Source organism: Pseudophryne corroboree, chromosome 7 (genome assembly GCF_028390025.1).
Source record: "Pseudophryne corroboree isolate aPseCor3 chromosome 7, aPseCor3.hap2, whole genome shotgun sequence".
Lineage (NCBI taxonomy): Eukaryota > Metazoa > Chordata > Amphibia > Anura > Myobatrachidae > Pseudophryne > Pseudophryne corroboree.
In genome coordinates, this window is record NC_086450.1 from 31,668,033 (window position 1) to 31,686,966 (window position 18,934).

Sequence of the window (18,934 nt, forward strand, 5' to 3'; positions counted from 1 at the left end):
ACAAGATTATACTTCTACTACTCACTGAAGTCAACTCAGAGGAAGCGACCCAGATGACATCCACCAGCAGTAATATCAGTATGCCGAAGATCAGTCTCCTGCGCTGCGAGGTGGCATTCCCAGGAGAGCTCATCCGATTCATAATGACAATCCAACCCATGTGTAACCTGCTGAGTGATAGAACACAGTGTAAGCAGCCAGCGTGGGCCAGAGTGCACCTACCTGCTCACAGAGTGATGGGTAACGATGCACCTACCCGCTCACAGACAGTGTGACTGGTAACGCCGCACCTACCCACTTACAGACAGAGCGACAGATAACGCTGCACCTACCCGCTCGCAGACAAAGCAACAGGTAACACTGCACCTACCCGCTGGCAGACAGAGCGACAGGTAACGCTGCACCTACCTGCTCGCAGACAGAGCGACAGGTAACGCTGCACCTACCCGCTGGCAGACAGAGCGGGCAGACAGTGACAGGTAACGCTGCACCTACCCGCTTACAAAGTGACAGGTAACGCTGCACCTACCCGCTGGCAGACAGAGCGACAGGTAACGCTGCACCTACCCACTGGCAAACAGAGCGACAGGTAACGCTGCACCTACCCGCTCACAGACAGAGCGACAGGTAAAGCTGCACCTATCCGCTGGTAGGCAGAGCGACAGGTAATGCTGCACCTACCCGCTGGCAGACAGAGCGGGCAGACAGTGACAGGTAACGCTGCATCTACCCGCTTACAAAGTGACAGGTAACGCTGCACCTACCCGCTGGCAGACAGAGTGACAGGTAACGCTGCACCTACCCGATGGCAGACAGAGCGGGCAGACAGTGACAGGTAACGCTGCACCTACCCGCTTACAAAGTGACAGGTAACGCTGCACCTACCCGCTCACAGACAGAGTAACAGGTAACGATGCACCTACCCACTGGCAGACAGAGTGACAGGTAACGCTGCACCTACCCACTTACAGACAGAGTGACAGGTAACGCTGCACCTACCCACTTACAGACAGAGTAACAGGTAACGCTGCACCTAACCGCTCACAGACAGAGTAACAGGTAACGATGCACCTACCCACTGGCAGACAGAGTGACAGGTAACGCTGCACCTACCCACTTACAGACAGAGCGACAGATAACGCTGCACCTACCCGCTCACAGACAGAGTGACAGGTAACGCTGCACCTACCCGCTCACAGACAGAGTAACAGGTAACGCTGCACCTACCCACTGGCAGACTGAGTGACAGGTAACGCTGCACCTACCCGCTCACAGACAGAGCGACCGGTAAAGCTGCATCTATCCGCTGGCAGGCAGAGCGACAGGTAACGCTGCACCTACCCGCTGGCAGATGGAGTGAACGCAGGAATATCTGGAGTCCGGGCATGGAACCTCTCATTCCTCTCTCATTCTTGGTAAAACATCTAGAAACAGACATTAAGACATTTTATTTATATGCAACGCATCCTCCTCAAATGCTGAAATGATTTACAATGCGTCCTGTGAGTGACACTGGTATAGAAGTATAATATACAGGTTATGGCACAGTGGGGATTATTCAGATGTGGAGGAAGCAATTGAGTAAAACCATGCTGCACTGCAGGTGGGCAGGTATAACATGTGCAGAGAGAGTTAGATTTGAGTGGGATGTGCTCAAACTGAAATCTAAATGGCAGTGTAAAAGTAAAGCAGTCTAACATTTGTGGGCTACATGCAGAAGCAGCCGGTATTCACCCTGCACAGAAACAATATAACTGTACCAGTTACCAGTCCGTCAAAATGACAGAACAACATAACACAGTAATGTCAGTGGCAGCGGCTGTGCACGCCACAACGGAGAAACACTTGAATTGCTCCTTCAGGCGCCATCTAGTGGCCGCCGGCGAGCAAAAAATAAGATTTTACTTACCGGTAAATCTATTTCTCGTAGTCCGTAGTGGATGCTGGGGACTCCGTAAGGACCATGGGGATAGACGGGCTCCGCAGGAGACATGGGCACTTTAAGAAAGAATTTAGGTTCTGGTGTGCACTGGCTCCTCCCTCTATGCCCCTCCTCCAGACCTCAGTTAGAGAAACTGTGCCCAGAAGAGCTGACAGTACAAGGAAAGGATTTTGGTAATCCAGGGCAAGATTCATACCAGCCACACCAATCACACCGTATAACATGTGATAACAACCAGTTAACAGTATGACAAATAACAGAGCATCAGGTCAAACCCTGATGCAACCATACTTAACCCTTATTGAAGCAATAACTATATACACGTATTGCAAAAAGTCCCCACTTGGGAAGGGCGCCCAGCATCCACTACGGACTACGAGAAATAGATTTACCGGTAAGTAAAATCTTATTTTCTCTAACGTCCTAGTGGATGCTGGGGACTCCGTAAGGACCATGGGGATTATACCAAAGCTCCCAAACGGGCGGGAGAGTGCGGATGACTCTGCAGCACCGATTGAGCAAATAAGAGGTCCTCCTCAGCCAGGGTATCAAACTTGTAGGACTTTGCAAAAGTGTTTGGACCTGACCAAGTAGCCGCTCGGCAAAGTTGTAATGCCGAGACTTCTCGGGCAGCCGCCCAAGAAGAGCCCACCTTCCTAGTGGAAAGGGCCTTAACTGATTTTGGCAGCGGCAATCCAGCCGCAGAATGAGCCTGCTGAATCGTGTTACAGATCCAGCGAGCAATAATTTGCTTTGAAGCAGGAGTACCAAGCTTGTTGGATGCATACAGGATAAACAACGACTCTGTTTTCCTGACCCTAGCCGTTCTGGCTACATAAACCTTCAAAGCCCTGACCACATCAAGCAACTCGGAATCCTCCAAGTCACGAGTAGCCACAGGCACCACAATAGGTTGGTTCATATGAAAAGATGAAACCACTTTCGGCAGAAATTGTGGACGGGTCTGCAATTCTGCTCTATCCATATGGAAAACCAGATAAGGGCTTTTATGTGACAAAGCCGCTAATTCTGACACACGTCTAGCCGAAGCCAAGGCTAATAACATGACCACCTTCCACGTGAGATATTTTAACTCCGCCGTTCTAAGTGGTTCAAACCAGTGTGACTTTAGGAAACTTAACACCACGTTAAGATCCCAAGGTGCCATCGGAGGCACAAAAGGAGGCTGAATACGCAGCACTCCTTTTACAAACGTCTGAACTTCTGGTAGAGAAGCCAACTCTTTTTGAAAGAAAATGGATAGGGCCGAAATCTGAACCTTAATGGAGCCTAAGTTTTAGGCCCAAATTCACTCCAGTTTGTAGGAAGTGAAGGAAACGGCCCAGATGGAATTCTTCCGTAGGAGCATTCCTGGCCTCACACCAAGAAACATATTTTCGCCAGATACGGTGATAATGTTAAGATGTGACGTCCTTCCTAGCCTTTATCAGCGTAGGAATGATCTCATCCGGAATGCCTTTTTCCGCTAGGATCCGGCGTTCAACCGCCATGCCGTCAAACGCAGCAGCAGTAAGTCTTGGAACAGACATGGGCCCTGTTGCAACAGGTCCTGCCTTAGAGGAAGAGGCCACGGATTTTCTGTAAGCATTTCCTGCAGATCCGGATACCAGATCCTTCATGGCCAATCTGGAACAATGAGGATTGTTCTCACTCCTCCTTTTTCTTATTATTCTCAACCGTTGGGTATGAGAGGAAGAGGAGGAAATACACAGACTGACTGGAACACCCACGGTGTCACTAGGGCGTCTACCGCTACTGCCTGAGGGTCTCTTGACCAGGCGCAATAACTCTGCAGCTTTTTGTTGAGGCGGGACGCCATCCTGTCTATCTGTGGCAGTCCCCACCAAACTGCAATCTGTGAGAAGATTTCCTGATGAAGTATCCACTCTCCAGGACGTATGTCTGGTGAGGAAGTCTGCTTCCCAGTTGTTCACTTCCGGAATGAACACTGTTGACAGTGCTCTTACATGATTCTCCGCCCAGCAAAGAATTCTGGTGGCTTCCGCCATCGCCACTCTGTTCCTTGTGCCGCCTTGGCGGTTTACATGAGCTACTGCAGTGACGTTGTCTGACTGGATCAGAACCGGTTGGTCGCGAAGAAAGGTCTCCGCTTGACTTAGGGCGTTGTATATAGCTCTTAGTTCCAATATGTTGATGTGAAGACAAGTCTCTTGACTTGACCAAAGACCTTGGAAATTTCTTCCCTGTGTGACTGCTCCCCAGCCTCGGAGGCTCGCGTCCGTGGTCACCAGGATCTAGTCCTGAATGCCGAATCTGCGGCCCTCTAGAAGTTGAGCACTCTGCAGCCACCACAGGAGAGATACCCTGGCCCTGGGGGATAGGGTGATCAACTGATGAATCTGTAGATGTGACCCGGACCACTTGTCCAGTAGGTCCCATTGGAAAGTCCTCGCATGGAACCTGCTGAAGGGAATGTTTTTCCCAGGACTCGAGTGCAGTGATGCACTGACGCCTGTCTTGGTTTCAATAGGTCCCTGACCAGAGTCATGAGTTCCTGGGCTTTCTCTATCTGAAGATAAACCCATTTCTGGTCTGTATCCAGAAACATACCCAAGAAGGGCAGACGAGTTATAGGAACCAACTGTGACCTCGGGAAATTGAGAATCCAGCCATGTTGCTGTGACACCTTCAGTGAAAGTGACACGCTGTTCAACAACTGCTCTTTTAATCTCGCCCTTATTAGGAGATCGTCCAAGTATGGGACAACTGTGACTCCTTGCTTGCGTAGGAGCACCATTATTTCTGCCAATTACCCTGAAATTGGTAATGACAATCCTGTACCGCAATTGTTAGGTACGCCTGATGGGGTGGATAAATGGGAACATGAAGGTATGCAGCCTTTATGTTTAGATACACCATCAAATCCCCCCCCCTTCCAGACTGGTGATGATCGCTCTGGGCGATTCCACTTAAAATTTGAACCTTTTCCCGTATAGATTCAGAGATTTTAATTTTTTTTAAAATAGGTCTGACCGAACCGTACGGTTTCGGGACTACAGCCAAGGTTGAGTCATATCGCCTTCCTTGTTGCAGGAGGGGAACCTTGAGCACCACCTGTTGGAGATACAATGTGTGAATTGTATTTAATATTATCTCCCTTTCTGGGGGAGAAGCCGGTAGGTCCGATAATAAGAATTTACTTACCGATAATTCTATTTCTCTGAGTCCGTAGTGGATGCTGGGGTTCCTGAAAGGACCATGGGGAATAGCGGCTCCGCAGGAGACAGGGCACAAAAAGTAAAGCTTTAGGATCAGGTGGTGTGCACTGGCTCCTCCCCCTATGACCCTCCTCCAAGCCTCAGTTAGGTACTGTGCCCGGACGAGCGTACACAATAAGGAAGGATTTATGAATCCCGGGTAAGACTCATACCAGCCACACCAATCACACTGTACAACCTGTGATCTGAACCCAGTTAACAGTATGATAACAGCGGAGCCTCTGAAAAGATGGCTCACAACAATAATAACCCGATTTTTGTAACTATGTACAAGTAATGCAGATAATCCGCACTTGGGATGGGCGCCCAGCATCCACTACGGACTCCGAGAAATAGAATTATCGGTAAGTAAATTCTTATTTTCTCTATCGTCCTAGTGGATGCTGGGGTTCCTGAAAGGACCATGGGGATTATACCAAAGCTCCCAAACGGGCGGGAGAGTGCGGATGACTCTGCAGCACCGAATGAGAGAACTCCAGGTCCTCCTTAGCCAGGGTATCAAATTTGTAGGATTTTACAAACGTGTTTGCCCCTGACTAAATAGCCGCTCGGCAAAGTTGTAAAGCCGAGACCCCTCGGGCAGCCGCCCAAGATGAGCCCACCTTCCTTGTGGAATGGGCATTTACATATTTTGGCTGTGGCAGGCCTGCCACAGAATGTGCAAGCTGAATTGTATTACACATCCAACTAGCAAAAGTCTGCTTAAAAGCAAGAGCACCCAGTTTGTTGGGTGCATACAGGATAACAGCAAGTCAGTTTTCCTGACTCCAGCCGTCCTGGAACCTATATTTTCAGGGCCCTGACCACATCTAGCAACTTGGAGTCCTCCAAGTCCCTAGTAGGCGCAAGACACCACAATAAGCTGGTTCAGGTGAAACACTGACACCACCTTAGGGAGAGAACTGGGGACGAGTCCGCAGCTCTGCCCTGTCCGAATGGACAAACAGATATGGGCTTTTTTGAGAAAAAAACCACCAATTTGACACTCGCCTGGTCCAGGCCAGGTCCAAGAGCATGTTCACTTTTCATGTGAGATGCTTCAAATCCACAGATTTGACTGGTTTTAAATCAATGTGTTTTGAGGAATCCCAGAACTACGTTGAGATCCCACAGTGCCACTGGAGGCACAAAAGGGGGTTGTATATGCAATACTCCCTTGACAAACTTCTGGACTTCAGGAACTGAAGCCACTTCTTTCTGGAAGAAAAATCGACAGGGCCGAAATTTGAACCTTAATGGACCCCAATTTGAGGCCCATAGACACTCCTGTTTGCAAGAAATGCAGGAATCGACAGAGTTGAAATTTCTTCGTGGGGCCTTCCTGGCCTCACACCACGCAACATATTTTTGCCACATGTGGTGATAATGTTGTGCGGTCACCTCCTTTCTGGCTTTGACCAGGGTAGGAATGACCTCTTCCTGAATGCCTTTTCCCTTAGGATCCGGCGTTCCACCGCCATGCCGTCAAACGCAGCTGCGGTAAGTCTTGGAACAGACATGGTACTTGCTGAAACAAGTCCCTTCTTAGCGGCAGAGGCCATAAGTCCTCTGTGAGCATCTCTTGAAGTTCCGGGTACCAAGTCCTTCTTGGCCAATCCGGAGCCATGAGTATAGTTCTTACTCCTCTACGTCTTATAATTCTCAGTACCTTAGGTATGAAAAGCAGAGGATGGAACACATACACCGACTGGTACACCCACGGTGTTACCAGAACGTCCACAGCTATTGCCTGAGGGTCTCTTAACCTGGCGCAATACTTGTCCCGTTTTTTGTTCAGACGGGACGCCATCATGTCCACCTTTGGTAATTCCCAACGGTTTACAATTATGTGGAAAACTTCCCCATGAAGTTCCCACTCTGCCGGGTGGAGGTCGTGCCTACTGAGGAAGTCTGCTTCCCAGTTTCCATTCCCGGAATGAAACACTGCTGACAGTGCTATCACATGATTTTCCGCCCAGCGAAAAGTCCTTGCAGTTTTTGCCATTGCCCTCCTGCTTCTTGTGCCGCCCTGTCTATTTACGTGGGCGACTGCCGTGATGTTTTATCCCACTGGATCAATACCGGCTGACCTTGAAGCAGAGGTCTTGCTAAGCTTAGAGCATTATAAATTTACCCTTAGCTATATTTATGTGGAGAAAAATCTCCAGACTTGATCACACTCCCTGGAAATTTTTTCCTTGTGTGACTGCTCCCCAGCCTCTCGGGCTGGCCTCCGTGGTCACCAACATCCAAAACTGAATGCCGAATCTGCGGCCCTCTAGAAGATGAGCACTCTGTAACCACCACAGGAGAGACACCCTTGTCCTTGGATATAGGGTTATCCGCTGATGCATCTGAAGATGCGATCCGGACCATTTGTCCAGCAGATCCCACTGAAAAGTTCTTGCATGAAATCTGCCGACTGGAATTGCTTCGAAGGAAGTCACCATTTTTTTACCATGGCCCTTGTGCAATGATGCACTGATTTTAGGAGGTTCCTGACTAGCTCGGATAACTCCCTGGCTTTCTCTTCCGGGAGAAACACCTTTTTCTGGACTGTGTCCAGAATCATCCCTAAGCACAGGAGACTTGTTGTCGGGATCAGCTGCGATTTTGGAATCTTTAGAATCCACCCCTGCTGTTGTAACAGTATCCGAGATAGTGCTACTCCGACCTCCAACTGTTCCCTGGACTTTGCCCTTCTCAGGAGATCGTCCAAGTAAGGGATAATTAAGACGCCTTTTCTTCGAAGAAGAACCATCATTTCGGCCATTACCTTGGTAAAGACCCGGGGTGCCGTAGACAATCCAAACGGCAGTGTCTGAAACTGATAGTGACAGTTCTGTACCACGAACCTGAGGTACCCTTAGTGATAAGGGCAAATTTGGAACATGGAGGTAAGCATCCCTGATGTCTCGGGACACCAGATAGTCCCCTTCTTCCCGGTTCGTTATCACTGCTCTGAGTGACTCCATCTTGATTTGAACCTTTGTAAGTGTTCAAATTTTTTTAGATTTAGAATAGGTCTCACCTAGCCTTCTGGCTTCAGTACCACAATATAGTGTGGAATAATACCCCTTTTCTTGTTGTAGGAGGGGTAATTTAATTATCACCTGCTGGGAATACAGCTCGTGAATTTTTTCCCATACTGCCTCCTTGTCGGAGGGAGACCTTGGTAAGCAGCCTTCAGGAGCCTGCGCAGGGGAAACGTCTCGACATTCCAAACTGTACCCCTGGGATACTACTTGTAGGATCCAGGGGTCCTGTACGGTCTCAGCGTCATGCTGAGAGCTTGTCAGAAGGGTTGGAACGCTTCTGTTCCTGGGAATGGGCTGCCTGCTGCAGTCTTCTTCCCTTTCCTCTATCCCTGGGCAGATATGACTCTTATAGGGACGAAAGGACTGAAGCTGAAAAGACGGTGTCTTTTTCTGCAGAGATGTGACTTAGGGTAAAAACGGTGGATTTTCCAGCAGTTGCCGTGGCCACCAGGTCCGATGGACCGACCCCAAATAACTCCTCTTCCTTTATACGGCAATACACCTTTGTGCCGTTTGGAATCTGCATCACCTGACCACTGTCGTGTCCATAAACATCTTCTGGCAGATATGGACATCGCACTTACTCTTGATGCCAGAGTGCAAATATCCCTCTGTGCATCTCGCATATATAGAAATACATCCTTTAAATGCTCTATAGTCAATAAAATACTGTCCCTGTCAAGGGTATCAATATTTTTAGTCAGGGAATCCGACCAAGCCACCCCAGCTCTGCACATCCAGGCTGAGGCGATCGCTGGTCGCAGTATAACACCAGTATGTGTGTATATACTTTTTATGATATTTTTCCAGCCTCCTGTCAGCTGGCTCCTTGAGGACGGCCCTATCTATAGACGGTACCGCCACTTGTTCTGATAAGCGTGTGAGCGCCTTATACACCCTAAGGGGTGTTTCCCAACGCGCCCTAACTTCTGGCGGGAAAGGGTATACCGCCCATATTTCCTATCGGGGGGAACCCACGCATCATCACACACTTCATTTAATTTATCTGATTCAGGAAAAACTACGGTAGTTTTTTCACATCCCACATAATACCCTCTTTTGTGGTACTTGTAGTATCAGAAATATGTAACACCTCCTTCATTGCCCTTAACGTGTGGCCCTAATAAGGAATACGTTTGTTTATTCACCGTCGACACTGGATTCAGTGTCCCTGTCTGTGTCTGTGTCGACCGACTAAAGTAAACGGGCGTTTTAAAACCCCTGACGGTGTTTTTGAGACGTCTGGACCGGTACTAATTGTTTGTCGGCCGTCTCATGTCGTCAACCGACCTTGGCGCGTGTTGACGTTATCACGTAATTCCCTAAATAAGCCATCCATTCCGGTGTCGACTCCCTAGAGAGTGACATCACCATTACAGGCAATTGCTCCGCCTCCTCACCAACATCGTCCTCATACATGTCGACACACACGTACCGACACACAGCACACACACAGGGAATGCTCTGATAGAGGACAGGACCCACTAGCCCTTTGGAGAGACAGAGGAAGAGTTTGCCAGCACACACCAAAAACGCTATAATTATATAGGGACAACCTTATATAAGTGTTTTCCCTTATAGCATCTTTTTTATATATTTCTAACGCCAAATTAGTGCCCCCCCTCTCTGTTTTAACCCTGTTTCTGTAGTGCAGTGCAGGGGAGAGCCTGGGAGCCTTCCCTCCAGCCTTTCTGTGAGGGAAAATGGCGCTGTGTGCTGAGGAGATAGGCCCCGCCCCTTTTTCGGCGGCCTCGTCTCCCGCTCTTAACGGATTCTGGCAGGGGTTAAATATCTCCATATAGCCCCCGGAGGCTATATGTGAGGTATTTTTAGCCAAAAAAGGTTTTCATTTGCCTCCCAGGGCGCCCCCCTCCCAGCGCCCTGCACCCTCAGTGACTGCCGTGTGAAGTGTGCTGAGAGGAAAATGGCGCACAGCTGCAGTGCTGTGCGCTACCTTAAGAAGACTGAGGAGTCTTCTGCCGCCGATTCTGGACCTCTTCTCGTTTCAGCATCTGCAAGGGGGCCGGCGGCGAGGCTCCGGTGACCATCCAGGCTGTACCTGTGATCGTCCCTCTGGAGCTAATGTCCAGTAGCCAAGAAGCCAATCCATCCTGCACGCAGGTGAGTTCACTTCTTCTCCCCTAAGTCCCTCGTTGCAGTGATCCTGTTGCCAGCAGGACTCACTGTAAAATAAAAAACCTAAGCTAAACTTTTCTAAGCAGCTCTTTAGGAGAGCCACCTAGATTGCACCGTTCTCGGCCGGGCACAAAAATCTAACTGAGGCTTGGAGGAGGGTCATAGGGGGAGGAGCCAGTGCACACCACCTGATCCTAAAGCTTTACTTTTTGTGCCCTGTCTCCTGCGGAGCCGCTATTCCCCATGGTCCTTTCAGGAACCCCAGCATCCACTAGGACGATAGAGAAAAGGAAAAACCGGCGAGGAGGCACCTTTCGAATCCAGCTTGTAACCCTGAGAAACAATTTTTTATTGCCCCGGGAACCACCTGTGAGTGAACTCAGATGTGGCTGAAGAGTCGAAGACGTGCTCCCACTGGGGCGGACTCCCTTAGCGGAGCTACAGCGTCATGCGTTGGATGTAGTAGAGGCCGGGGAGGACTTCTGTTCCTGGGAACTAGCTGTGCCCTGTACCCTTACCTCTGGTAAGAAAGAACGCTCCTCGTACTTTCTTGTTATTCTGCGACCGAAAGGACTGCATTTGATAATGTCGTGCTTTCTTAGGCTGTGAGGGAATATAAGGTAAAAGATCAGAATTACCAGCTATAGCTGTGGAGACCAGGTCCGAGAGCCCTTCTCCACACAATTCCTCAGCCTTGTAAGGTAAACCTTCCATATGCCTCTATTAGTCGGCATCACCTGTCCATTGCATGTTCCACAGGACACTTCTAGCAGAAATCGACATAGCGTTGACTCTAGAACCCAGTAGACTAATGTCTCTTTGGGCATGTTTTTATATATAAGACAGCATCATATATATATATATATATATATATATATATATATATATATATATATATACATACATACATACATACATACATACATACATACATACATACATACATATACATACATATATATATATATATATATATACATACATATACATACATATATATATATATATATATACACATACATATATATATACATACATATATATATATATACATACATATATATATACATACATATATATATATATATATACATACATATATATATATATACATACATACATATATATATATATATATACATACATATATATATACATACATATATATATACACATACATATATATATATACATACATATATATATATACATACATATATATATATATATATACATACATATATACATACATACATATATATATACATACATATATATATATATATATACATACATACATACATATATACATACATATATATATATATATACATACATATATATATATACATACATATATATATATACATACATACATACATATATATATATATATACATACATACATACATACATATATATATATATATACATACATATATATATATATACACACACACACACACACATACACACACATATACTAGGGTCAATACCATGGTATCCTAATCTAGGGTGTCAATCTCCACTGATAAGGTATGAGAATGTCAAATATTATCTTAAAACATAAAGCTATACACTGTTACCGTGGAGCTGCTATGGCCGCTAGACTTATTACACACACTACGGACTAAGTACGCTATTTGCGTACTGAGTACCAAATGGATACGCACTTAGCGTATCAGACGCTGTGCCGTGGGCGCGACGCACGAGCGGCACGTACGCACACGGATTCACGCTTCGTACTAAGCACGCTGTTAGCGTACTGAGTACCGTACTGATACGCTATTAGCTTATCAGACGCCGTGCCGTGGGTACAACGTACACGCGGCGCGGACGCACACAGAGTGATATACAGTAATACAGTAAACCTTTAAGTAATGAAACAGTGTAAGGATGTGCTTATACTTTAAACCTTAGCAGTCTAGTACTGCAACGATGTGATACCTTAAAACCTTAACAATGCTTATACACCTTATAGCGATTGAGACGCTAAGAAAGCCCTTTGCAGGAAAGTGAAAACTCAACACCGGTTTGTGTAAACCACTGGGCTCTAACACCGCAGCGGATTATTCAGAGAAAAGGGGTAAACAGATACAAGTTATACACTACAGGCTAACAAGGAAATCTAAACAGAATAACAGAGAATAATGGCTACAGAGAATATACATACGTGGGGAATCGTTCGCAAGCGCGTCCTGGACCAGTCCTCAGCTATCAGGGTGAAAGCCTTCAGAGTCTTTGTGTCTGGCCAGGCAACAGTGGTCTTTTTATACACAACATGCATATACAATACAATGGTCCCTGTAATTTCATTGTTCATTGGACACAAGGATGTGTCCCTACATTACAGCAAAGGTCATAGGTGGATTTGAACAGGTAGGCGATGTCCTTCCCCAACTGTTCTGGTGGGAGGTATCCTCTGGATTCCCGCCGCATGTGTAATTTACAGCAAATACAGTTAATGTTCATAATCTACTTTTGTACATAACTATACGCAGGAGCAAGCGATCTTTTCCTAGCCAACACCGGAATGTTACCCTAAAAATACCCTACAGCTGGATACCAGACATCACCTTCCAACCTTTATCTGACCCTTCCTATCATGCAAAGACGAATCTCTCTCTGTCCAGGAACTGTTTAAACTAACATTACTCGCTGACATTATCTAAGGGAACTATATCTACAAAATGCACTATTTGGGTTAAATATGCTACGTTCGAGTCGCACGCTACACGCTCACAAACTCCGCCGTAAATACACATATCATGCGCACGAGTCGCTGGAGCGTCTCTTACGCAACTTGCGGGTATGTGTACGCACGGGGGACCTGGTGCACGAGCAGCATGCATGTGCATGAGGGGTTAGTACAATGGATATGTATAACAATATTTTTCGACTTTGACAGGTATCTGTCCACGCTGCTACAGCGCTATAAACCCATGCCGACACAATCGCCGGTCTGAGTAGTGTACCAGCATGTGTGTAAATGGACTTCAAAGTACTTTTACTGCATGCTATCTGCAGGATCCCTGAGGATAGCTGTTAAGTCAGCGCTACCTTTTGGGTAAACGTGACAAGGCTTTGTCCACCCTAGGGGAAGATTCCCCTCGTATCCTGGCCCTAGTAGGGAAAGGATACTCCCTGAGAATTCTTTTTGGGAAGCTGCAGCTTCTTGTCTGGAGATTCCCGCTTTTTTTCTTCATGAGAGGAGGGAAATTTACCTCAGCTTTCTTCCCCTTAAACATGTGTACCCTCGTGTCAGGGACAGATGAGTCATCAGTGATATGCAAAACATCTTTCATTACAATAATCATATATTGAATACTTTTCTGCCAGTTTGGCTGTAACTTTGCATTATCGTAGTCGACACTGGAGTCAGACTCCGTGTCGATATCAGTGTCTATTATTTTGGATAGTGAGCATTGTGAGACTCTGAAGGTCTCTGCGACATAGGGACAGACATGGGTAGATTCACTGTCTGTTCTCTAATCTTTTGTGCAATAAATTTACCTCAGCGCTTAATTTCACATATCCAATCAGGTGCCGGCGTTGTCGACGGAGACACCACTCACACACACATTTGCTCCATCTTCTCCTTAGGAGAGCCTTTTACCTCAGACATGTCGACACACACGTACCGACACAACACACACTCAGGGAATGCTCATCTGAAGATAATTCCTCCACAAGGCCCTTTGGAGAGACAGAGAGAAAGTATGCCAGCACACACCCCAGCGCTATATGACCCAGGAAAAACACAGCAATTTAATGTTTACCCAGTAGCTCTGTTATTATCTGTGCCGAATTATGTGCCCCCCCCTCTTCTTTAAAACCCTCTCTTCTACCGTGGTATAAGCAGGGAAGAGTCCGGGGAGCTTCCTCTCAGCGGTGCTGTGGAGAAAAACATAGCGCTGGCGAGTGCTGAGGGAGAAGCCCCGCCCCCTCGACAGCGGGCTTTTGTCCCGCTAAAAGTGTAAAATTGGCGGGGGCTCATGCATTTATACAGTGTCCAGCTGTATATATGCTCCTTTTGCCAAATAAGAGGTTTATATTGCTGCCCAGGGCGCCCCCCCCTGCGCCCTGCACCCTTACAGTGACCGGAGTATGTGAGGTGTGTGGGAGCAACGGCGCACAGCTGTAGTGCTGTGCGTTACCTCAGTGAAGATCATGAAGTCTTCTGCCGCCTCTGAAGTCTTCTTTACTTATCATACTCACCCAGCTTCTATCTTCCGGCTCTCCGAGGGGGACGGCGACGCGGCTCCGGGACGGACGGCGAGGGTGAGATCCTGCGTACCAATCCCTCTGGAGCTAATGGTGTCCAGTAGCCTAAGAAGCAGGACCTAGCTTCAGAGAGTAGGGCTGCTTCTCTTCCCTCTGTCCCACGATGCAGGGAGTCTGTTGCCAGCAGAGCTCCCTGAAAATAAAAAACCTGTCTGGGCACAGTATCAAACTGAGGTCTGGAGGAGGGACATAGAGGGAGGAGCCAGAGCACACCAGAACCTAAATTCTTTCTTAAAGTGCCCATGTCTCCTGCGGAGCCCGTCTATCCCCATGGTCCTTACGGAGTCCCCAGCATCCACTAGGACGTTAGAGAACACTTGTATTCCCCACATAGAGGTGAGGAGCAGCGTTAGCCTTTTACTATAGGATTTCCTCCCCTTGCATTGCAACATGGTTAGTTCCAGATATAAACTTACTTGTTTGCTTTTTCAGCCTTGCTTCCAAATTAGATTCAGGCTCTATATATACACAGAGGTGTGCAGTGTGTCAATATGTACAGTATATACACATACAGAGCATATAGGGGGACAGCACAGTACGTGTGGCGCATACAGGGGGGACGGCACAGCACGTGTGGCGCATACAGGGGAATGGCACAGTATATAGACACATACAGGGGAATGGCACAGTATATAGACACATACAGGGGAATGGCACAGTATATAGACACATACAGGGCAGGGAAATGGCAGAGTATATAGACACATACAGGGGAAGGGCAGAGTATAAAGACACATACAGGGGAATGGCACATACAGGGGAATGGCACAGTATATGAGGCACATACAGGGGAATGGCACAGTATATGAGGCATATACAGGGGAGTGGCACATACAGGGGAATGGCACAGTACATGTGGCACATACTGGGGAATGGCACAGTACGTGTGGCACATACTGGGGAATGGCACAGTACGTGTGGCACATACAGGGGAATGGCACAGTACGTGTGGCACATACAGGGGAATGGCACAGTACGTGTGGCACATACAGGGGAATGGCACAGTACGTGTGGCACATACAGGGGAATGGCACAGTACGTGTGGCACATACAGGGGAATGGCACAGTACGTGTGGCACATACAGGGGAATGGCACAGTACGTGTGGCACATACAGGGGAATGGCACAGTACGTGTGGCACATACAGGGGAATGGCACAGTACGTGTGGCACATACAGGGGAATGGCACAGTACGTGTGGCACATACAGGGGAATGGCACAGTACGTGAGGCACATACAGGGGAATGGCACAGTACGTGAGGCACATACAGGGGAATGGCACAGTACGTGAGGCACATACAGGGGAATGGCACAGTACGTGAGGCACATACAGGGGAATGGCACAGTACGTGAGGCACATACAGGGGAATGGCACAGTACGTGAGGCACATACAGGGGAATGGCACAGTACGTGAGGCACATACAGGGGAATGGCACAGTACGTGAGGCACATACAGGGGAATGGCACAGTACGTGAGGCACATACAGGGGAATGGCACAGTACGTGAGGCACATACAGGGGAATGGCACAGTACGTGAGGCACATACAGGGGAATGGCACAGTACGTGAGGCACATACAGGGGAATGGCACAGTACGTGAGGCACATACAGGGGAATGGCACAGTACGTGAGGCACATACAGGGGAATGGCACAGTACGTGAGGCACATACAGGGGAATGGCACAGTACGTGAGGCACATACAGGGGAATGGCACAGTACGTGAGGCACATACAGGGGAATGGCACAGTACGTGAGGCACATACAGGGGAATGGCACAGTACGTGAGGCACATACAGGGGAATGGCACAGTACGTGAGGCACATACAGGGGAATGGCACAGTACGTGAGGCACATACAGGGGAATGGCACAGTACGTGAGGCACATACAGGGGAATGGCACAGTACGTGAGGCACATACAGGGGAATGGCACAGTACGTGAGGCACATACAGGGGAATGGCACAGTACGTGAGGCACATACAGGGGAATGGCACAGTACGTGAGGCACATACAGGGGAATGGCACAGTACGTGAGGCACATACAGGGGAATGGCACAGTACGTGAGGCACATACAGGGGAATGGCACAGTACGTGAGGCACATACAGGGGAATGGCACAGTACGTGAGGCACATACAGGGGAATGGCACAGTACGTGAGGCACATACAGGGGAATGGCACAGTACGTGAGGCACATACAGGGAATTGGCACAGTATGTGAGGCACATACAGGGGAATGGCACAGTATATAGAGGCATACAGGGGAATGGCACAGTATATAGAGGCATACAGGGGAATGGCACAGTATATAGAGGCATACAGGGGAATGGCACAGTATATAGTGGCATACAGGGGAATGGCACAGTATATGAGGCACATACAGGGGAGTGGCACAGTATATGAGGCACATACAGGGGAATGGCACAGTATATGAGGCACATACAGGGGAATGGCACAGTATATGAGGCACATACAGGGGAATGGCACAGTATATGAGGCACATACAGGGGAATGGCACAGTATATGAGGCACATACAGGGGAATGGCACAGTATATGAGGCACATACAGGGGAATGGCACAGTATATGAGGCACACACCTGGGCTCAGCAGGTGAGCTGTTGGATACAGGGCTGTGTGTAGCGGAGACAGGGACCAGGCTCCCGGCGGAGGTGTATTATATACCCCTATATGTAGTCTCCGGTCATCGGGCGCAGAATATTCGATCTGAGGGTCCGAGATCGGTTACCGGATGAGACTTCCGGGTGTCAGTCCAGAGTAGATGCCGCGAGATCTGCCTATCCCGTGAGACGGGAGCGGTTCCCCGCGCATGCGCAGTGCGGGCTGCTCCGGGGGCGTGCTTGGGAAGGAGCAGAGACAGCAGCGAGCGGTGTGTGGCGGCCTGGCGCTGCGGGTGACATGAGGACTACGCCGCGTAACCACATACAGGGGCGGAGCCAGAACACAGGAGGGCACCGCCTGCTCCTGGTGAAGTGGGTGTGGCATCACTACAAGGGGCGTGGATTTAAAGGGAATGCCATATCCTTATGATGGGTAGAGGGTGATGCCCTGGAGAGACAGAGGGTGATAGGAGAGAGAGAGGGTGAATGGGAGGTCGTGATGGAGGTTGAGGCAGTGGGTGACAAGGAGAGATAGTGGGAGACGGAGGACGCCAGGGAGGGGGTGACAGCGGGAGGTAGTGAGTTACATGGAGGATAACGGGGAGAGGCAGCGGGTGACGGGAGTGAGGTGATAGGGGGAGGTAGTGGGTGACATAGAGGATAACAGGGAGAGGAAGTGGGTGACAGGGCAGTGAGGTGACAGGGGGAGATAGTGGGTGACATAGAGAATAACGGGGAAAGGCAGCGGATGACGGGAGTGAGGTGATAGGGAGAGGTAGTGGGTAACATGGAGGATAATATGGAGAGGCAGTGGGTGACATGGAGGATAATGGGGAGAGGCAGCGGGTGACGAGAGTGAGGTGATAGGGGGAGGTAGTGGGTGACATGGCGGATAATGGGGAGAGGCTGTGGGTGACATGGAGGATAATGGGGAGAGGCAGTGGGTGACGGGAGTGAGGTGATAGGGGGAGGTAGTGGGTGACATAGAGGATAACGGGAGAGGCAGCGGGTGACGGGAGTGAGGTGATAGGGGGAGGTAGTGGGTGATATGGAGGATAATGGGGAGAGGCAGTGGGTGACATGGAGGATAATGGGGAGAGGCAGTGGGTGACGGGAGTGAGGTGATAGGAGGAGGTAGTGGGTGACATAGAGGATAACGGGGAGAGGCAGCGGGTGACGGGAGTGAGGTGATAGGGAGAAGTAGTGGGTGACATGGAGGATAATGGGGAGAGGCAGTGGGTGACATGGAGAATAATGGGGAGAGGCAGCGGGTGATGGGAGTGAGGTGATAGGGGGAGGTAGTGGGTGACATGGAGGATAATGGGGAGAGGCAGTGGGTGACATGGAGGATAATGGGGAGAGGCAGTGGGTGACGTGAGTGAGGTGATAGGGGGAGGTAGTGGGTGACATAGAGGATAACGGGGAGAGGCAGCGGGTGACGGGAGTGAGGTGATAGGGGGAGGTAGTGGGTGACATGGAGGATAATGGGGAGAGGCAGTGGGTGACAGAGGAGTGAGGTGATGAGAGATAGTAGGAGACGGAGTGGCAGTGGGTGACAATAAAGGATGATGGGGAAAGTGAGGATGATGGGGAGATTATGACACAGAGGAGAGGCAGTGGGTGACAGAGAGTCTCCTCTATGCGTGCACAGGTGAAGATTGGGCGTACGCTCCAGC

At 48.8% G+C, this 18,934-nt stretch overlaps 1 protein-coding gene across 4 annotated transcripts in view; it reads right to left on the reverse strand.

Annotated features, from left to right (window-relative positions):
- Positions 1–17,583, reverse strand: part of SLC35F5 (solute carrier family 35 member F5) — a 125,095-nt gene extending 107,512 nt beyond the window's left edge. The window contains exons 1-4 of one of the 4 annotated variants that reach the window (XM_063932886.1): positions 17,238–17,580; positions 15,056–15,097; positions 1,342–1,424; positions 26–170 (exon numbers count right to left, since the gene is read on the reverse strand). In XM_063932886.1, coding sequence (XP_063788956.1) covers positions 26–160 — 135 coding nt within the window. In that variant the 5' untranslated portion in view covers positions 161–170; positions 1,342–1,424; positions 15,056–15,097; positions 17,238–17,580. Of the gene's footprint in view, positions 1–25; positions 171–1,341; positions 1,425–15,055; positions 15,098–17,237 lie in introns of all 4 variants that reach the window. The other 3 variants (XM_063932887.1, XM_063932885.1, XM_063932884.1) reach the window with 3 other exon arrangements.
- Between the last annotated feature and the right edge of the window lie 1,351 nt (positions 17,584–18,934).